At 43.1% G+C, this 21,335-nt stretch overlaps 4 protein-coding genes across 7 annotated transcripts in view; 2 read left to right on the forward strand and 2 right to left on the reverse strand.

The window, feature by feature from the left end:
- The window catches only part of MAP2K1 (mitogen-activated protein kinase kinase 1), a 75,431-nt gene extending 71,490 nt beyond the window's left edge, over positions 1-3,941 (forward strand). For both annotated transcript variants that reach the window (XM_019647319.1, XM_019647320.1), the window contains exons 9-11: positions 1,682-1,743; positions 2,140-2,185; positions 2,902-3,941. In XM_019647319.1, the coding sequence (XP_019502864.1) occupies positions 1,682-1,743; positions 2,140-2,185; positions 2,902-3,015 (222 nt within the window). In that variant the 3' untranslated portion in view covers positions 3,016-3,941. The remainder of the gene's footprint in view (positions 1-1,681; positions 1,744-2,139; positions 2,186-2,901) is intronic.
- A 2,193-nt stretch (positions 3,942-6,134) lies between these two features.
- On the reverse strand, positions 6,135-9,846 carry SNAPC5 (small nuclear RNA activating complex polypeptide 5). Of its 2 annotated transcripts, XM_019647352.1 has the most exons (4): positions 9,672-9,764; positions 9,364-9,472; positions 7,894-7,983; positions 6,135-7,070 (listed from the first exon to the last, which is right to left on the reverse strand). In XM_019647352.1, the coding sequence occupies exons 3-4, from the start codon at positions 7,957-7,959 to the stop codon at positions 6,954-6,956; spliced, it is 183 nt and encodes a 60-aa protein (XP_019502897.1). In that variant the 5' UTR covers positions 7,960-7,983; positions 9,364-9,472; positions 9,672-9,764; the 3' UTR covers positions 6,135-6,953. The 2 variants fall into 2 exon arrangements, with proteins under 2 accessions (XP_019502897.1, XP_019502895.1); XM_019647350.1 differs by lacking the exon at positions 9,364-9,472 and having other exon boundaries at positions 9,672-9,846.
- Positions 9,847-11,027: 1,181 nt separating this feature from the next.
- RPL4 (ribosomal protein L4) lies at positions 11,028-16,040 on the reverse strand. The gene is made up of 10 exons (XM_019647349.1): positions 15,942-16,040; positions 14,262-14,433; positions 13,968-14,074; positions 13,469-13,607; positions 12,906-13,030; positions 12,309-12,438; positions 11,883-12,039; positions 11,653-11,736; positions 11,430-11,550; positions 11,028-11,348 (listed from the first exon to the last, which is right to left on the reverse strand). The coding sequence occupies exons 1-10, from the start codon at positions 15,942-15,944 to the stop codon at positions 11,118-11,120; spliced, it is 1,269 nt and encodes a 422-aa protein (XP_019502894.1). The 5' UTR covers positions 15,945-16,040; the 3' UTR covers positions 11,028-11,117.
- Positions 16,041-16,267: 227 nt separating this feature from the next.
- The window catches only part of ZWILCH (zwilch kinetochore protein), a 38,155-nt gene continuing 33,087 nt past the window's right edge, over positions 16,268-21,335 (forward strand). For both annotated transcript variants that reach the window (XM_019647264.1, XM_019647266.1), the window contains exons 1-2: positions 16,268-16,543; positions 18,489-18,540. In XM_019647264.1, coding sequence (XP_019502809.1) covers positions 16,491-16,543; positions 18,489-18,540 — 105 coding nt within the window. In that variant the 5' untranslated portion in view covers positions 16,268-16,490. The remainder of the gene's footprint in view (positions 16,544-18,488; positions 18,541-21,335) is intronic.

Genomic DNA, 21,335 nt, shown 5'->3' on the forward strand with positions numbered 1-21,335 from the left:
CCCCCCGCCAACTGTATAGTAAAGGGCATCGCCCTGTTTTCTTCTTCCTCAGGAAACTAGTGGAATACCTTGTCATCCTTTCTTATTGCTCTCTAAAACCAGATCCCAAAAGGCTCAAAAAGGACCCCTATCTATTACAAACTCAACAAGGAAGATCCTGGTTCACCCCAGCAGTTAAATCACTGTCACTGTCACTGTTCAGTCTACTAGGGATGCTAACTGACCTCTCCTGACCACACATCTTTAAGCTAAGCACCATGGGATACAGACAAGTTCAGGATCTGATCTTCGCTGTTTAAGGACCCAAGAAAGGCCATGTACATTGCATTTGTGGTAGTCAGGAAAGCCATCCTCTTACTGCTGGGTCCTAAGCTGAGTGGGAGCCATGTTAAGAGAAGAGATGGCCTGAGGTTAAATAGGCAAGTGCCAGTCGCCCAGTGTGCACTGCTTTCTTCCATGTTCTCACATTATCCTCAGTTCTCCAAGCACCACTGCTCAGGTGGGTCAGGTTGGCTTTGTCTTCTTCATACAAGTGAGGCAACAGGCTCATGTTCTTACCACCTAGTGCTCTTCCTCCCTTACCACTGACTCCTCCAGCCCCCAGCTCTCCCTAGGCTGCCACCCAACCTCCCTGGAGGCTGGGCTGCATGGTGACAGGTGCCTCACCTCACACCCTGCTGGCACAGTCCCTCCTACTCAGGACTGGCCTTTTCCTCGAATGTCCCCTTTATCCCCCTCAGTAGCAGGGACAGTCTGCAGGGTGGGCCTAAACGCTGGGTTTTAGTCCTTGACCTCACATCAGGCTTATTCAACCTGCTGTTCTGATAAGGCTTTCAGGGGAAGAGGGCTAAGCTGGGCTTTTTTGATAGTTCTCAATATTTAATTTTTAGTCTTGAATTATCACCTGTTAATTTGGGCAACACATCAGAGCAATGGCATGCTGGGCAGTGTCTGAATGTCAGCTCACAAGGAAGCGGCACACAGCCTCTGCACAGGGTATATGAGCGTGGGTCATGTTTCCTGAGCTGCGTGGAGCACAGGAGCCGGGTGCTCCAGGGCCTCATCCTGTGTGATCACCACGCACCCCAGAAAAACAAAAGCTGTGTTCTTGCTCTGATGTCTGTCCATAGCCTTATTTCTGGAGTGTGCAGCTAACGTTTTTTCAGACCCAGCCCTCTACCAGTTAATGTTTTATTAACCTTTCTCTGCTCCTTCAGGGTTCAGAAAAGGGATATACATATTATTATTTAGTTGGCTAGCCTTCTATGACTTCCACAGGTGCTGTCTGGGCTGAACTGCCTGGTGGAGTGCATATGCCCGTGGCTGCTGCTACTAGTAATTGCTGGTTGTTTCCTTACCACACTCCAAGATTTACAGTGGTAGAATGTGAGCTGGAAAGTGTCCCAGGGATCATTAGGCCTTCCTTCTTTCATAGAAAGGTAAACTGAGGCTCAAGAGGAACAGTGATTTGTTCAGTCACAAGATAAGTGAGTGCTAAAACAGTTCTGTGGTTTGAGACCAGTGGTTCCGCCAGAGTAACCCAGCAGGCAGCCATTGACCTCCTGCCCCTGCCTTTCCTTGACTGGATCAGGGCAGCACTGCCCAGAGGTGGGGGTGGGGAGGGGATGGCTGGGGCAGGAAGCCGGGCATTTCTTACGTGTTGACATGTATTTATTTGCAGCCTCCTCCAAAACTGCCCAGTGGAGTATTCAGTCTGGAATTTCAAGATTTTGTGAATAAATGGTAAGTCAGCTCCTTGTTCTCTGGATGAGTACCCTGGTTTTGTCAGGCTCCCCATCTCAACTTGGGGAGCATGGCTTTGCCCTTTTCCCTCTCCTGCGATCCCTTCAACTGCTGCCGTTTTTCTAGACTTAGGTGGCCTGCCTGACAACAGCAGTGGGTAAAATAGCAGCTGCTTTCGGCACTTGGTCTACAGGGATTGGCATATTGCCTTTTAACTTAGTTCGCAAGCATTTAACCTACTGTGGGCATGACCTTGTGCTAAGAACAGGAAGGTGAATGAGGCTCAGGCACTCCTCAGTGTGTATAGGGTGTGGGGAGGGCAGTCAGGCAAACAGAAGTAATTGGAGTTAGAACCAGCTCCTAGCAATAGTTTCACACTGTCTTTCTTCCTTTAAGCTTAATAAAAAATCCTGCAGAGAGGGCCGACTTGAAGCAGCTCATGGTAAGTCCATTTATTTCAGAGTCTTCCAGTTTAAACCTGTCAAGTCATCCATCCAGTACTTCTTGAGCCCATTCCCTGCTCTGCCTGGACCACTGCGGTCCAGGGGACCCTGCAGCTGCAGGATACCAGCTTCAGCCTCCTCTGTCCTCCCATCAGTTTAAAGGAAAAGCTGGGGTGGCCCTGCAGCTCGAGGGGTCCAGGGAAAGAGCCAGCCCACCCTTTTACGGGGACAGGGACTTTTCCTAATACTGACAGGCTCACCTTCCGTTCAGCACCCTCCCCAAGCTACTCTCTACTTGCCTCCTCTCGTCTGGTGGCAGTAATAGGGGGAGGAGCTGGGAAGGAATACTGTAAGTATCTGAGCTCACATGCCTTGTAGAGCCTGTACGGAATAACACACTTCCAAGTCCATCATTTCCTTTGTTCCTTCTGACTACCCTGTGGGGCATTGAAGGCAGAGCTACTGTCCCCATTCAGAGTGTGACAGCAGGCCCGCTGTGAGTTGCCCCAGGCCTCACACTCTGTGTGCTGGTGGAGCCTGGCAGAGTGGCTTCTGCTGCAGCTGCCTGCTTCCCTGGCCCCACTGCTGCTCAAGGGCAGGCTCCAGGAACTCCTTCCAAGTGTGGCCCAAGCTCTAGACCCACCAGGACTCTTGAGTTTTCCTTCTTGGTAGTTTTTTTTTTAACACCACTTCCTCTCCATTTCCTCACATGCAGGTTCATGCTTTTATCAAGAGATCTGATGCTGAGGAAGTGGATTTTGCTGGTTGGCTCTGCTCTACCATTGGCCTTAACCAGCCTAGCACACCAACCCATGCGGCTGGTGTCTAAGCATTTGAAAAACAGCAAAGAGCAGGTCCCCTGCCCAGTGGCGTGCCATGTTGCTTTCGGGCCTCGTTCCCATGCCTGTCTCTGTTCACATGTGCATTTATTTCACCTATGACAAAGGATGAAGAACACAGCATGTGCCAAAATTCTATTCGTGTCACTTTTAGTATTACTGTATTCTTGTTACTATTGTTATTCCCCTAAGTGGATTGGCTTTGTGCTTGGGGCTATTTTTGTGTATGTCAATGATCAAAACATGCGCAACTTTGAATTACAGTGAAACTTTGGTGACTGTGGGTTGTCATTCTTACTGAAAATTGTACTGCTTTCCTCACCATCACTGGCTGGCCGCCTGTATTTTGGGGATTTTTTGACACTTGGTGGTACTTCCTTCTTGCAGGACCTACCTTCTTTCTACTTGAGGAAGGAGCCCTGTAAGATCCTTCACAGGCAGTGCATGTGAAGCATGCTTTGCTGCTATGAAAACGAGCATCAGAAAATGTATACCATGTTATTTTATTATGTTTTTGCTTTTGGTGTAGAATTCAGCAATTTCCATCAAAATCTAGCCAGAGCCCTGCACTGCCATGATAATTGGGGCTTCACCAGTCTGTCTACTTTGATGATTTGTAGACTTCTGGTTGTATTTCTATATTTATTTTTAAATATACTGTGTGGGATACTTAGTGGTATGTCTCTTTAAGTTTGGACTAGTGTTTCTAAAATGGAGTTACTTTGAATGTTACAAATGGATCAAGGCATTAAAATGTATGAGATTTATCTTTCCCCAATCCAAGTACTGACGCTATTGTAAACAACAGTGTGTATAGTGCCTAAAAATTGTATGAAAATCCTTTTAACCATTTTAATTCAGATGTTTAACAAATAATCTCTTATTCTAATAAATACACTTATCAAGTTAAAAGATATTTCTACTTTTGTTGTTCAATGTCTCTAGTACACCAGAAATCAGATGAGTTAGCCAAGCATTACTGTGAGGAGAAAGATAAAGACAGGAGAGAGGCTGGGAGGTGGAATGCCACCCTGAGGATAAGTTCAGTGCTTTGGACTAATGGGGCTTCCTGTAATTCCAATCTTTGGACTTTGGTCTCCATTCTCAGCAGACACCCTTATCTGTGAATCTTCCAACCCCTCTTCCTGTGGATTGATCCCATCTACTATTCCTTCCATCTCTTTATAGACGGGAAAAGCATTTGGCAGGGGCTGGCATGCTCACAGGAGCGCCTTGCTGGTGACCATGGTGTCTGGGTTCACATTGGAGCCGTCACCCGGTATGGTCTGTCCATGCTGTTCTGTTTCACTGAGCAATGGTTTCCCCTTTCACCAGTTATACTTAACTACACCCTTCTGGAGAGCAGGAATGTGCCTGACGCTAGCTTTGTCACGCCTGCAGGGAGGTCACAGAAAACAAAGCCATATCCCAGCTGGACACTGGTACCCTTTCCTTCTTTGAAAATTGACTTTTGGAACTTGAGGTACATGTGAGGTGGCCTGGTCAGCGCCTCTTCTCCCATTTTCTTCTTTGAGAGGGCAGGTTATAGAAAGTCAAAGTAAATACATATTTTAAAATAAAAGGCCTATTTTGTTTTAAAATTAAAAACAGAACTTGGGGCCGGCCGAGTGGCGCGATGGTTAAGAACTGGCTTGGGACGCCAGAGGGCCCCGGTTCGGATCCCACATATGAGGGCCAGTGACACTGCCCTCCACAGCTAAGATGCTGAACAACAGCTCAACCTGGAGCTGGGCTGCCGTGAGTCGCCAGCAACGGCGTAGGCTGCAGTCTGTGTGGCAGTGGGTTGCCATGGGCTACCGTGTGTAGCCAGCAGCCAGCGTGAGCGGCCAGCAGCCGCAGTGAGCGGCCGTCCAGAAGCCGGCGACTGATCTACCTCACCTGGGAAGAGCGCAATGATGGTGCCAACTTGGGCCAGTGAAGCAACGTCCTCCACAACTAGATTGAAGAACAAGACGACAGCAACTTGTCTGTTCCCCTTCCCCCAATTCCCCAGTACTGTTCCCATCCCCCAATTCCCCAATAAAAATCTTTAAAAAAAAAACAGAACTTGGGTAAACCTTCTGATCAGGTAGTTCCACTCTGAATCTACCAGAGTTTGAAATACGGCCAAAATTTTAAAAACTGGTCAGTGTGTATACTGCTGCCTCAGCTAGTTGTCAATCATTTTTTTTGTTGCTGTTAGGCTAATATCTGTTCCAAGTCAACAGTGTAACTTACACATTTTTGACATACATTCAGGTTGTGGTTTAAGACCCACAGCCTCCTCAGACTGTGTCTTTTGCTAACAGAGAAGATGCCACCACTACTGTAAATGTCTCATTTAAACTTGCAAACTGCACCTGAGGAGGAAGGAATGGTGTAACCTGGAGTCTACAGTCTGAATCTGAACGCTTTCAAGCTCAGTATTTTTTGAGGAGTGTTTTTAAATTCCCTGTTCACATCTAAAACATTTTTTGAGAGGCAAAAGGTTTTTTCCCAGTAACTACTAAGAATGATCTCATTCTCAAGAAGGATAATGTTCCCTGCATCAGTCTCTTTTGAGTTCCCCATGCCAAATTCCTTCCTCAAACTTCTGAGACACCAGCAGTAGTTGGATTTTTCAATGCTATATGTCATTAGCACCTCAAAGTAACCTGTAAAAATTGCAAGAGCAGATATGAATGCTCTCATTTTCAGATAAGTGAGAGAGAGAGGAAAGAGCAAGCGATCAGTAATGGCAGAGCTAGAATTCCTAGCCAATTTTCTAGCTCTTAAAAACTCATGCTTATATTTTAAATTAGACCCCCGAAATGTATACCTTGATGCTTTTCATTACAAAACAATCTTTACATTGTGTTTTCCAAGAAACATGCTCATTTACACTTTCAGCTATTTCCTGTAAGAGTAGCTCAAAATAACTTTAATGAAACGATGATTAACAGATATATCTATGTTCTCTCTTCTGGAACAGTTACATAAGTTCTGCTTCAAAAGGTTCTTTGTATTTTGTTTGGTTTTCTGTTACTTGGACAGAGCAAATTGCTTTTATAAAGTTAAGCAACTACTTAACTGTATATTCAGTGAGAAAGACAGTAAGCAGAAATGAATCTCACCTTCAAATACCAAGTTTTATTCTGTAACTGTCATCTCTTTATTATAAAAATCCAGTTTCCCAACCATAGTTATTCCTTCTTTAAAGGCACATTTTCTAAGTCCAGAAATGGGTTTTCAACCATCCTGCTGTACTGTTTTCCCCAGAGGAGGAACTGACTCATTTCCCTGTTGCTATCTGGAAACCAGCAAACTGCATAAAGGCGATTTATCGAATTTATTTCTAAGCACATTTTAACCATAGTGATGTCTCAACCTAGATGTGATGACAGCCACACAAAGCAGTCTATAGTGGGCAGTGTGTCGTGATGTCACTGAGAGGTGGCAACAGCTGGTGCTCTCAAGTGGTTCTCTGTCCGCATCATCTTTCTCTCCTAGACTGTGGCTCTGCTTACAAGGGTTCAATGGTATGCAAACAGCCTTTAATTGGTTTTCTTAAAAGAGGCATTGTTGATTGGAAAGGCTGACTTGTATTTACACTCTGCCCTTTTTGCAAATGCCAGACTTTCTCAATAGCATTTCAGAGGAAATTTTCTGTTTGGAACACAATTACTGCCTCTGACCAGAATACAGACACAGCACCACCCATATTGCTCAATGCTCAGACACTGCATCTTTGCTTTTCTATGTCACTGATTCTTGTTACAGCATTATGAAACTTGAATTATTGTTGGAACCATTTTTACAAGTACACATCCTCCTCAAGTTCTTGCTTCCTTTTAAAGTAGGCCATAAGGCCCATGGCAAGAATTCTTTGAAGAGAGCAAGTTCCTGACACTTAGAAATTTGTGTAACTAACCCTGGCTGTTTTCCCCCTTCAGGAATCTGATTCTTCCTCCTCCTCCTCCTCCTCCTCTTCTGGCACATGGCTCCTTGTGCTCAACTCCAGGGTAGTTTGGTTGATTGATGCTTCATTGTCTACATGCACCAGCATCTGTTTTGCCAAGGACATTATGGATTAGTAGGAAGGACACTGGCCTTAAAACAGCAAATTCTTAAAAATGTTTTAAAACCAAATCTCAGTTGCATATTCATTCCCAATATTTACTACCGAGAGGTATGGCCACTTTCCTATTTCACCAAGTTCTACCCCAGTAAACCTCAACTGCCAAAATGAGAAGGTAAATGACCTAGATTTGGTAGAATGCTACCTTATTTACGAATATGGTTCTTACATAAGAATTATGGTGGTTTAGATGTGCTGCTTTCAAATGGGTCTAAATGGCTTCACACACATCTGGGAGAAGCACTATTCAAATAAGGTGTATTTAGAAAGATGATGATTTTACTGATTTACATGAGGGTATGTGGTAAGAGGACATCATGATGAAAACTAGAACTCAATTTTTGCACTATGCTTTGTAGTTGAAGCTACACTCTATTTTCGAACCCCAAACTTAATTATTCACAGAACAGTAAGAGTTTTACATGTCCCTGCAAAGAGCTTCACACTCTCCTTGTGTTCATTAGAGTAACTAGAGAGGATAGATGACTAGGATGGTGGAGGTAATATAACAGTACCTAATTAATAAGCCAATCAAAGTGTAACCAGCTGGTAAAAAGGTGGGCTGTTCCCTGTCTAAAACAGTATCATGGAATAGCCAGTTTATCAAACTAGAAAATTCTTAACAGCACTTCCCAGAAACTTTTGGGCTCAATAATGTAATTTACAACAGTTTTTGATCTCCAAGCAGCATGAAAATACAATAGAATGGACTTTGTATTCCCTCCCTAGATCCACACTTGATTGAGCTTACATCATGTGACTGTTCAGGTGCAGGCTGAGAAGACAGCGTTTCATCCCCTCTTCTGGAACTAATCATTGATTGGAGGGCCAGTTCTTCGACCTAGAAATGAGTTAAGGACATTTTCCTTACTATTTCACTGGGATACTGATGTGGGAAAATTTACTGTCCACGTTGTAAAAGGTTGGCATCATGAGGGGAAGTGAAAACTGTAATCTCGGTGCAGCTCTAGAGGAAAGGGTGGGACTCTTAAGCTTTCCCCCCTTTAGAGGAAATGAGCAAAGAAAGCCTCCAGCCCCTTCCCCCTGGGGTGTACAAGAATTCCAGCTGAGCCAAGGATTCCACTCCCCCAGACCTAGCAGCTCCGGGCAGAAAACACAAGTATGTCTTTTAAAAAGCCAGGTGTCATCTTTTGATTCCACAGAGGGCAGATTCCCAAGACTTGAGCTTGTCTACCTGGTAATGAAAAATTGAAAGTAAGGCTGGCCGAGTGGCTGAGTTAGTTAAGAGTTGGCTTGAGAACGCGAGCGCTGAGCAACACAGCTGCCGGTTCGATTCCCACATGGGCCAGTGATGCTGCACCTGAGCTGAACTGTCACTGAACTGCCAACAGGGCAGGATGGCTCAGCTGGTGTAACAACATGACTGCCTGTTCCATGGTGGGCTATGCCCACCACAACTAAGACTGAACTTGGCACCTTGAGTGGAGCTGTTGCTGGGATGGCTCAATGGATAGAACGTGCGCTCTTAACAACAAGGCTGCTGGTTCGACTCCCTCATGGGATGGTGGCTACGCGCACCCGCAACTAAGATTGAACACAGCACCTTGAGCTTAGAGGCCACGAGCTGCCGATGGGAAGCCAGATGGCGACTGGCGCCCTCCACAACGAAGATTGAACAACTTGGCTGGTCCCCTTCCCCAATCCCCCAATAAAATCTTAAAAAAGAAAAAGAAAAACTGAAAGCAGGAAGAATGGGAAATGGAAGTGTTTCCAGGAGATAAAGTAATCTAGGCTTTAAAGGTCATCATCAACACACACATTAGCTATCTGGCTATCTGTAAAGGTAATTTGGTGCTATGAGAACATAAATGTCAGCCATTCACAACTGTCTTGACGAAAAGCTGTACAATGCTTTTCGGTTTACAAAGGGCTTTAAAACCCTCATCTCATTTGGACACATCCTGAAGAAGGGTGCTGAGCAGGGGTTATCATCGCACAAGGAAGTGGTCCTGGTGGGCCTAAATCTCCACTGCCTGTCAAGGTCGTGGAGTCAGTAACCGCTCAGGGAAGAAAAGCTACTGGAAACTCTGCGACAAGTCTCTTCTCTCGGGCCTTTCTTCGCAAAACGGGAGAATGTGTGACTCTTCTAGCTTTGCAATACTAAGGCGGCAACACAAGCTAGGAAACAGTGGCCAGTAAATGCTGTAGGAGCTCATGAAGAAGAGGTCGGTGGGCGGGGGAAGGTCGAGGCGAGCCTTACGGAGCTCGCATTTCCTCAGCTTATGGCGTGGGAGGCAGGTGCATTTCTCGGGTGTCGGGTATGGGAGTGAACTCGGCAAACGTGCAGACTGCTGGGCCTCAACGTAGACCTGCAGGATCAAGATTCTAAAGCGGGCCCATGATCTCAAACAAGCTCCTGAGGGGCTTGTAAGCCACCAGATCAGCACCCCGACGGCCAGGTAAGGGAGGAATCACCCGCAGTAGCGGGACGCCGCAAACGCCAGGGGTTAGCGTAGAGCCAGGCGGCCTGGGTTAGGGGCAGCGGCGGGGTGGGGGCCGCGAAGTCACCTTTAGCCGGTTCAGCTGGTCGTGCAGTGCCGCCTTCAACCGGAGCAGCGTCTCCTCTTCCTTGCGCAGCTCCTGAAGCCGGCTCAGCATCGCGTCTCCTCACGCGTCTCCTCCCGCGCCCTCCACGCCACCCAGTCGCTGGATGATGACGCCACGACCTCCACGTTACCGGAAATGGAAGTGAACTGGGCCGGCCTAGTGGCACGTGAGACAGGGCACTTCCTGCCCCCTCCTCTGCGGGCGAGACTCGGGTTTTAAATCGAAACACCAACTCGAATAAGGATCAGGATTCCTAAAGCACAGTGCGTTGGAGCCGTAATGCGCCTGGAGATCAAAATGGTCAGGTATCGAGTTTCAAATGCTTGTTGAACAAGAGGCTATTTTAATGCCACAAAACGTGCAGACGCATTTGAAGGCAGGGACAAACGTCACCAGCATTTAGCACATATACCCTACTGGTGTTTGTAGGCAAAGGATTCCCGGCCACAAGAAAGCGTTTCCCAGAAGTCCGCGCAAATTAGAGAATAGAGCAGTGCTAACAAATTGGATTGGGAGATGGTGCCAGAGTTCGGTAACAGAGAGCTCTAGAATCTACAAATGGGGCTATACATCACCCTGTGGACTGCCAATGTGGGGGAGGGGAGTATCAAGATCCTGACATGGGACAAGAGTAGACAACAGGTCAACTCCAGGGCGACAAGAACCTTTGTGGGCACATTACTCTGCATCGTGCCTGGTCAATATATTCTTCCCTAGTTAAAACTAGAAGCTACAAAAGTGGTTGTGAAAAATGCTTCTGGCATTCTTTCAGGGGCCAAAACATTGAGGGTGGCAAACACTTCCTCCAACAGCAGCTCTGCCACAGGTAGTAAAAAAAAAAAAATTTCTCTGAAGGAACTGCCTTTACTGCTGCACCTCACAATATGTATTATACGACTCTGCCCTCTTGTGGCTACTTTAAATGTCAAATCTTGATGGAACTTTCCAAAGTTTTTTTGGGGGGGGAGGAGGCTAAATTCTAAGAGCTTCTGTATATTTTTGAGACAAGTCTTTTAATCATCTTTCTCAAGACATTACCATATTTTGCTGTGTATAATGTGCACTTTTGTACCCAAGTTTATGAGTGGAAAATAAGGATGCACATTGTACATGGGTAGCGCTAATTCTGTTTTCCTGAAAACTTGGGCCAAAAACATAGCAGAGCATTATACAAGGCAATGTATGTATGGTACTTAGAAAATGGATTTTATATCTGGATTTATGAAGCATCCCTTTCCATTCAACAGCACGGATTTAGTATAAATGTAATGCTCCACTTTATACCGGACAAATGATTCACACAACACATCCAACAAATCATGTTTCTCCCTGGTTCTCTGATCAGGCTTTTATTCAAAGTTAGCTGTCCCAAGTGATTTGACCTCTTTGGAATAAACAAATTTAAGTTTATGCCACAGGCTTCTTTTCTTCTGTGGTGGGTTTCTTTTCCGCAGGTTTCTTCTCAGCTGCTGGTTTCTTGGTAGCTGCAGCCTTTTTTCCCACCAAAGGCTTCTTCTGCTTCGTAACGCCAATTGCCTTCTTTCCTTTCTTCCCTACCGCTGGCTTCTTGCCTGGGACCCCCTTTTCACCTGATTTGGCTTCTAGAGCTGCTGCTGCTTTATCCACCCGGAGCTTGTGCTGCAACAAATTAGGAAGAAAATCTAAGAATCAAATCTTCTAAAAATTTAACATATCAGCAAAAACCAAATTATCACTTACATTCTTGGCCTGGCGAAGAATGGTGTTCCGGCGCATGGTCTTTGCATATGGGTTTAACTTCAACATGATTCTCAGGTTTTTCAGTGGATTCTTTTTCAGGACTCTGCGATGAATCTTCTTGCTATAAAAAGGTAGACACTGTAGTGAGTAACATCCACATTTAAAAAATAACCCATTATATGAGGTTGGGGCAGGAATTACTGTAAATATCACACAACTTTACCGTGGTGCTCGGAGGGCTCTTTGAATCTCTGGGCTTTTCAAAATCCTGCTAAGGTCTGTATTAAGCATCTTGTGCATGGGAAGGCTGAAAGAAAAACAAAGAAAATGTTGACAATTGATGCTCAATTCTTATTTCTCATGTGATTGAAGAATACGAACCTCAACAGAAGACATGTAAATATCCACAGTATAAGCATCTATGGTTAATATGTGAATATGAAGAATACTTACTTGTAGTTACTCTTGAGGGAGGCAGCTTTACGCCAAGTGCCATACAGCTCATCTAACTTGCGGAAAGCACTTTCAGTCCAAATGCAGAAACGGCCCACATGTCCACCAGGAGCAAGTTTCAAAATGTTCAGTTTGCTTACATTAAGCAGAGTAATTCCTTTTAAAGGACAAGAGAATTAGGGTGCATGTATTTTAACAGAAGAAACAAATCATCTTTACTGCTTAGTTCTCATAATTAATGAAAACTATCATTAATTATGCAGTTTCAACCATTAATGGTACACGCAAGTCACCCAAGAATCAGAAGTTCCAAAAAATCATGTGTTTCAGAAACACGGACCATTAAATGGAATCTCATCATAATAAAAAGCTGGGTAAGCTTGCATAGTATAGGCAATCAAAACACGTAGGCAATCTAAGAATTACCAGGAATGTTTCTGAAGGCTTTGATGATGCCATTGTCCTCATTATAGATAATGCAAGGTCCCTTGCGCTGGATACGACGACGGTTTCTCATTTTGCCCTTGCCAGCTCTCATTCGCTGAGAGGCATAGACCTACAACATGAGAAGATTTAGTATTTGATTAAGATGATCCCTGTAATAGATCGTCCTAGTTAAAAACAAACAAACCCATTTTACAGATGATTCAACAAGACAGAAATGACTTGCCTAAAATTAAAACACAGCCATCAATAGCAGTCAGGATTCAAATTCAAGTAGTTATGTGCTGTTTGACATTTTGGTCGATGGACTGCATATAGACAGTGGTATACCACATAGCCTAGGTGTGCAAGTTATACCACCCAGGTTTGTGTATGTACACTCTTTATGTCCGCACAACAACAAAATCGCTTAACAATGCATTTCTCAGAACATATCCCCATTGTTAAACAGTGTAATGGATCCAGAGTCTCTGCTCATATCCACTAAGGTTAATAAATATGTTCTTCAATAATATTCAGAAAATTAAATTCTCAATTTGTGAAAGACTACCAAACTGTTAATGTGTCCAGTAAACCTACCTTTTTTATATCATTCCAGGCCTTAAGCTTCTTAAGAAGCAAAACAGCCTCCTTGGTCTTCTTGTAGCCTTCAACTTTATCTTCAACCACCAAAGGAAGTTCAGGAACTTCCTCAATACGATGACCTGATAAAGCCAATTAACACTGACCTGGTTACCCTGAACTTTTTGAGAAACATTTGCTATAATCCACAAAAGCAAAATGGTATACAACTTGCCAAATCAGAACTTCCACAAATATCATGTGTTTCAGAAACACGGACCAATGAAGTGGAATCTCATCATTTTGACAGTTACATAAAAAGAATAGGCAACATGATGATGTTGTAACTGGAAGTTTTCTAATATACCAAATCACCGTATTTGAATTACTTCTCCGGTTACCTAATATTCACTGATGACTGATTTGTTAGATTCAAACAGTCACAACTATATAGAAAGAAATTTGTGTACTCTGGGATGAATAGAATTTACACGGCTATTATTAACACTAATGTAAAGTTCATGTGAAAGGAAACAAAATGTGTATTTTATACCAGTCCTGTAATACAAAATATCACAAACCTTTAGACATGACCAGCGCTGGTAAGGCCGAGGCAGCCAAGGCAGAGCAGATGGCGTATCTCTTCTGTGTTGTGTTTACTCTGCGGTGCCAACGACGCCAGGTTTTGGTTGGTGCAAACATGCGGCCTCCACGACACATCTATTTCCCCGTTAAGAATCACATTTCTCCAATGTTAGGAATTTAAAAAGGTTATCATCTTGCTCAGTAAGAATTTTCGTCACCTTTCTGAACCAGCTTACTGACAGCAGGCAACTGTCGCTGAGAACAGAGTCTAAGACGCAAATTACGACATCATTGCAAGCAAAACTTCCTAATGTCAAGCTCCTGTTGTCTTTAATATTTGACAATATTTTCCAGATTCCAAATCTGTCTAGAGCAACCTGGAAACTATTAAGTGTTTTGAACACAAACATTTTCAAATTACTAACATGAACAAATCAGGTCCTTTCTGCTAAATTCCATGATTCCGACCAATTTAGGTTGCGATGCAAAGGATACATTGCCAAAGGCACCCTGGCCAGAACGATGAGTCCCACCACCTCGAACTCTGGGAATTCGAGCCACAGCTCTGCCAGTACCCCAAGACTCAGCACTGGTTTGATGACCTGAAATTGGAATAAGTACAAGTTTCAGTTACCCAACCATACCAATGCGACTATTATATATGATAGCAAACAGCATCAGAACATCCAGGAAAATCATCTTATTCAGAAACACGGACCAATGGAGTGGAATTTCATCACTGCTGTTAAGCAGCTCTTAAATATAAACATGAAAAATCTAAATTCATACCTGCTAATTCACTGACAGCATAGGGCTGTCTATTGTTTTTGCGCAAGTTGGTGTGAACAAAGTTCACAATATCCGGTCGAATGGGGGCCTTGAACACAGCAGGCAAAGTGACATTTTTGCCAGATGATTCCCCCTTTTCGGAGTACACCGATATCAGTGGACGAGCACACGCCTGGGAAAAAGAAAGATACTTATATTGATTGACAAGCAATGTCAGAGGCACTCTTCTCATGTGCCAACAATACCATTATACATTCAGTTACAAAAGACTACAGAATTTGGTGAGGCTGACAATGCGTAAAGCTAAAACAAAGGCTAAGTTACCAACACATCATGTCTATTAATATCAATTCTTATACTGGAAAGACACTTAGAATCAAATTCTGCCACAGAATTTTATTTTCAAAGAGAATGGTTCATCATTAAACTTTCAAACCAGGGCTTACAAAGCAAAATGATCAAAACCATGCTGTCAAGTTTGAAAATGCTGTTTAAAGCCACTATCTGAACTCTTTTACTCCAAATGTCAACAAATCTTGCCTACCACAGCACTACTGCCAACATCCATCCTTGCCCCCTCCATCCCATTGTAAACACATCTTCTAAAACTTACTAGTAAAAACATGTTAATTTTTGCTCAGCCTTCTCCAAAAATCACCTGAAAGTAAAACTTAGTCCCCAGGATGGCCTACCCAATCTGCTGAATCTCATCTCCCATACTCTCTCTTCCTACACACAGGGCCATCCACCCCCCGAGGTACCCCATCTTCTCCTGAAAGATACTTAGCATGCTTCCTCATCTCCTTCAGGCCACCTTCTGTAAGTTTCCTTGATCACTCTGTTTAAAACCCAACTACTACCTCCTCAGCTGCAGCCTTTTTTCCCCACCAAAGGCTTTTTCTGCTTAAAGCACTGTTTCAGGCCCAAATGCCTCCTTTTCCAATTCTGTATGTCCACAGCAGCCACTACTGCCGAACATTACTATGTATTTTACCTAACTCAATTACGATCCAAGCATAGTTTACCTGTTTTGTTCACTGAACTCCCAATGTCCCAGAACACTACACACCACACATACAGACACTACTTGTGGAAGTGCACTACGTTTAACATTAGCCACACGATGAGCTGGCTGAGCGTTAAAAAACTTACGGTCCATCAAACAGAAAAATTAATCTTTAAAGGGGACCAGAAAGCTTTTTATAATGGAGATGCTTAAGGTGAACACACCAAAATTTTAAAAAAGGGGAGAAACAAATTCCTCTTTAAGGAAGTCTCTCTCAAAATAAGGAATACTCTTTACTAATCAGCACATGGAAATAAAAGGCCCTTAAGTTTCCTTTCACCACGATTGTCTTAGGCCCCAAGAAAGTGCAAATCTCCAGTATAGCCCATGCCTTCTAAGATCAAGGAAAAATTAGAATGCCAAAGGTCCCTCTGCGCCTAAGAACGATCGGGTGTCCTCCTGTGGCTTCCAGGCGCGCCCTGGGCCGGGACTCCCACGTTGCCTCTAAGATGGCTGCCGTATAGCCGCATTACCCAGCTCCCAGCAACAGAGGCTTTTGGTCCTCATCTCCTTTTCCTCGATTTTTCTCCTTCAGACTTTATGCCCTGAACCCCAACCCATTCCTGCCAAGCCCGACAGCAGGGACAAGTCCAGCCAAGAAAACGTTCACTCACCATGGCGGGCAGAGGAGACCTGCACGCTCCTCTCAACCCGGTGGCTCCCACAGGAAAAGGAAGTGCTTAGCACTCCCGCGTTCTATATGTAACCTTCAACTCGTCCCCTACCCTGCCCCGCCTCAGAACTAATCCAGAGACATAAAAATACCTCTCTACCACGCTAAAAAAATTAAAAATTGCGTTTTGTCTCTTCATATGTATCAAATTACGGTGTCTATCGACTTCCAAGGCCAACAATAGCGACTAGAAACGAAGGACTCCTTTTCGCGGAATAATTCATAAGTAGGCGTGGCCAACTCTCGCGAGACGAGGTGTCTATTTCCACTACTGTAATGTATTTTTACTTTTTCTTACTGAAATGGAAAATGATTGGGACAGGAAAAATCGCTGTGTGCTCTAAAACAAAAGTTTAATTTGCGGACAAACGGGACCCCTGTTGGGGGAGGGTAAAAGTAGTCCCGGCGGGAAGGGTCATGACTCCGGACGTCAGCGACCGGCGCGCAGTTCAGTTTGGCGGTTTAGCGTCTGCTGTGAGGGCGAAGCGGGATGTGGTCGCGAATGAATCGAGCCGCTGAGGAGTTTTACACGCGTCTCCTGCAGTAAGTTGTAGCCCCTGCTGTTGTCTAGGATGCGAGGACATCATTACTCCCTCGGGGTATCTCAGTTCTCCCCCTCCCACCCCCAAGCCTCTTGCTGCAGCCTTGAGGATTAATGCCTGTCAGTTCTCTGCGGCGCGTACTTGAAAGACTAAGTCAGCTTTCCTGGGGTCCGGGAGTTAGGAAGAGGCCGGTTATCTGCTCCAGTGTGGGGCTGGCCCTGTGAGGGCTTGGTTGTAGTCTAGTTTAGGAGAAAATATCTGCACGTTATCAATCGAAGCGGAAGGTGACAAGTTTTCCAAGGAACATTTTATTCATTCTGATACTGCATACAACTTACAGTACGTTAGCGGCACCTTCCAGGATATGGAAAACTTGATGTTGGCATTCTTCACTTGTTTAAAGCCTTGCTGGTGTGAAACGTATTATACTATAGCCTATTCGAGATAGTTATCCTATGAGCTACAGTTGTAATGGTAACGTGATGGTGTGGTGGCTTTTTAAAGCACCTTTATTTCACTGTGCTCTAAGACTTCATTTTATTCGTGCAGTGACTTACTAGCACCAAAGAGGATTCCATCTATCGATAGTTCTGCATCCAATGTAAAAATCGAATCCAGCAGTTCTCAAATATGAGTGTGCATCAGAATTACTAGGAGAGTAGTCAAAACACAGGTTGCTGGGCCCCACCTCTCGGGTTTCTAATTATTAGGTCTGGGAGTGGGGGGCAAAGAATTTGCCTTTCTAACAAATTACAGGTGAAGCAGATGCTGCTGGCCTGACACCACACTTTGCAAACCACTGATGTAATCTAACTCCTTATTTTCTAAATGCCATTTAACTTTTCATTGTTTATCTTTATTGCTTTTTTCCCCTGCTTACAAAAGTGGTAATTCTTGTCAGTGTTTTGATCATTGTAGAAGGAGCAATAGCTTTTTTAAACAATGCCTTGGATAGCTTTCAATATGAGAGCCTATAGATCTGCCTTATTGTTTTTATTAACTGCTATATATTTCATTCTATGGCTTGAGAAATGTACACATGATTGCTGAATGATTGATTGAATAACATCCCTAAGTTATACATAAAAGACAAACATCTTTAAGAATAAGTCACAACCTTTTTCCAAAATGGCAAAAGTGAACCAATCAGTCACAGGCCTATCGCTTATATTTTTATTTCAGTAAGTCATAGAGGAGTAGAACAAATAATAAATGGTATCCTGACACAGTTTCATTGGATTCCTTAGGACTAAAATTCTTTCCTCTTTTAGTGTAGATCAGACTGATGTGCGTTTTGGTATGTTAATGGCTTATAGTTGACATGCTTTGGGATCACTTTCAAAATTTTCTTGACTGAAATGACAATTATTAAATGATATCCTAGACTTTTGTTTTTACATTTTTAAAAGGAAATTATTTAACATTGTCAAATTTACTAATTTTTTAGTAACAGCTCATAAAAGTGGAGGGAGGATAGATGCTTCCATTTTAGCCATAGAAATCTATGGGGCTCCTGGGACCCTCAAATAACTTCTCTGTGGTTGCTCACTGATTCAGTGGCAGATCAAAATCCAGTCATTTTTTTCTTTCCAAAAGTTATGTAGTAAATTACATTTTAATAGTAGCTGGTAATGTGTTTTAGAAGATATAAGAGTAGAAGTAGGTACTCTAATTTCCTGCTGCCTCTGAGAAGCAGTTGTACCCAGTTGTGGGCAGTGGTCTATTAATCTCTACCACATCTATTTATTCCCTTTTCTTCTTAACCTAATACTCTTTTTCTGCTTCTTTTCCCCTCTCTTCCCAACTATGCCTGAGGGCTGCCTTGACTACTTTGCACTTTGCTTTTCTCACTTGTATCTCTCGCACAGATGAAGTGATGATTAACTCCTGAGTTTAAATGATAGAATACTATGTCTCTGTTTTTCATATGTGGTTCTGCATTTCAGGGAAGTTGATGAAGAAAAGAAAGGAATCTGTAAAGATCCTTTTATCTATGAGGTATGAAAAACTTGTTTGTTTGTTTTTAAACATGATTCAGTAATCCTAAAATTGTGAGTTTTTAAAAGTTGGGTTTATTGAAGTTAATTTACACAGAGTAAATTTCACCCTTTTAGAGTTCAGTTCTATGAGTTTTTACAGATTCATCCAGTCGTATAACCACTCGCATAACCAAGATATAGAACATTTCCATCACCTCCAAAAATCTCCCCATGTTCCTTTATAGTCAACCCTTTCCCCTACTCCCAGCCCCTGGCAACCACTAATCTGTTTTCTGTCTGTTTTATGTGTCCTGTTTTGCCTTTTCCAGAATGTCATATAAATAAAATCAATGAGATATTTTGAGGTTTTTTCCCCCAAATTATCATGTAGTATGTAGCCTTTTGGGTCTGGCTTCTATCAATGAGTATAATGCATTTCAGATTCATCTGTGTTGTTGTTATGTATCAGTAGTTCCTTCCTTTTTATTGCTGAATAGTATTCCATTGTACGGATGCACTGTAACTTGGTTATCATTCACCAGTTGATGGACACTTGGATTGTTTCCCGTTTTTGATAGTTATGAATAAAGTTGCTATAAACATTTGTGGATTTATTAAACATCTAACATATACCAACTGTTCCATAGATAAACTCCCCATAGAGTTAAATCCATAAAATAATTGAATAAAGTAAATTATATACAAAAAGACTAATAACCTATGGAGAAATAGTCATAAATGATAGCATAATATCCATACATATAAAATATATAAAAAGCTCTTTAAAATCAATAAGAAAAAAGATAGCCATAATAGAAGGACACAAATAAGTAATCACAGAAAGAAAAATACAAATATAGTTATCTTTTACTATTTGAATTCTCACTAATCGAACTCAGGAATCAAGTATATCCAGGTAAATGTATTAATCCCTCCCTATCTGAATTCTTGCCACATGATGCCTGTATTAGTTTCCTAGCACTACTGTTACAAAGTACCACGAATTGGTTTGCTTAAAACATCAGAAATTTATTCTTGCACCGTTCTGAAGACTAGGAGTCTGAAATCAAGGTGTCCACAGGGCCTTGTTCCCACTGAAGGCTCTGGGAAAGGATCCTTCCTTGCCTTCTCCTAGCTTCTGATGGTTTCCAACGATCCTTGGTGTTTCTTGGTTTATAGACACATGTTAATCTCTGCCTTTGTCAACACCTGACCTTTTCCCTATATGCCTGTTTCTCTAAATCTCTCCTTATAAGTACACCAGTCATTGGGTTTGGGACCCTGACTCCGTTAATCCAAGTTAATCCTCATCTTGATTACTTTTGCAAACACCCTATTTCCAAATAAAGTCACATTCAGAGGAACCAGGGGTTAGGATTTCAACATATCTTTTGAGGGGGACATAATTCAACCCACAACAGTATTTGAAACTGAAGAACCTAGTAGAATAACACAGCATTCTTTGTTCTCTGAACTTGGTATCTAAATGCTTCAGTAGCCAAAATGAGAAATTAAATAGATTTAAATAATGAGAAATTTGTCAATAATAAACATATTTGAAAGTGTTTACCTTCACTAGTGATCAAATGAAAATTAATACTATTTTTTGCTATGAGATGATAAAAATAATGAAAATGCTCAGTGTGTTGACATAAGTGATGGGAATGCAAATATGTGGGTATGATATATTTAAAAGGCAATTTGACACTATCAATATTATTTATATATTCACCTTAAGAAAGTAATTCAAGATGTCCATTATTAATTGTTTATTATGACATATAAATTGAAACTACCTAAATGTCGAACAATGTGGAGTTAATTATGTTAGAGACACGGTACTACACAACCAAAGAACATTTCATGGCATGGAAAGTTCATGATATAAAACTATCAGAGGGCTGGCCGAGTGGCTCAGTTGGTTAAGAGCGGAAGCTCTGAACAACTGGGTTGCCAGTTCGATTCCCACATGGACCAGTGAGCTGCACCAGAGCAGAGCTGCCGCTGAGCTGGTGAGAGCGCATGCTCTTAGCAGCAAGGTTGCTGGTTTGACTCCCATATGGGATGGTGGGCTGTGCCCCCTCACAACTAGATTGAAAGTGGCAACTGGACTTGGAGCTGAGCTTGCGCCCTCCACAACTAAGATCGAAGGACAACAACTTGATTTGGAGCTGATGGGTCCTGGAAAAACACAATGTTCCCCTTCCCCAATTTCCCAATAAAAACCTTAAAAAAACCCAAAAACTGGGCTGGCCGAGTGCCACATTGGTTAAGAGCTGGCTTGGTACGCCAGAGGGCCCCGGTTTGGACACTGCCCTCTACAGCTAAGATGCTGAACAACAGCTCAACGTGGAGCTGGGCTGCCGTGAGACGCTGGCGACGGCATAGGCTGCAGCCCCTGCTGCAGTGGGTTGCTATGGGCTACCATGTGTAGCCAGCAGCCAGTGTGAGCAGCCCTCAAGCTGCTGTAAGCGGCCATCCAAAAGCCAGCGACTGATCTGCCTAGCCTAGGAAGAGCACAATGATGGTGCCAACTTGGCCAGTGAAGCAACATCCTCCACAACTAGACTGAAGAACAAAAAGACAGCACCTTGTCTGTTCCCCTTCCCCCAATTCCCCAATAAAAATCTTTAAAAGAAAAAACCAAAAACTACTAGAATATCCTATTTTATTAAGCAAAATCCTATCTAAATATTCTAAATAAGATACATTTTTTTAAAAGATTTTTATTGGGGAATTGGGGGGATGGGAACAGTGCTGGGGAATTGGGGAAAGGGGAACAGACAAGTTGCTGTCGTTTTGCTCCTCAATCTA

Source organism: Hipposideros armiger, unplaced genomic scaffold (assembly GCF_001890085.2).
Source record: "Hipposideros armiger isolate ML-2016 unplaced genomic scaffold, ASM189008v1 scaffold_110, whole genome shotgun sequence".
Classification (NCBI taxonomy): Eukaryota; Metazoa; Chordata; class Mammalia; order Chiroptera; family Hipposideridae; genus Hipposideros; species Hipposideros armiger.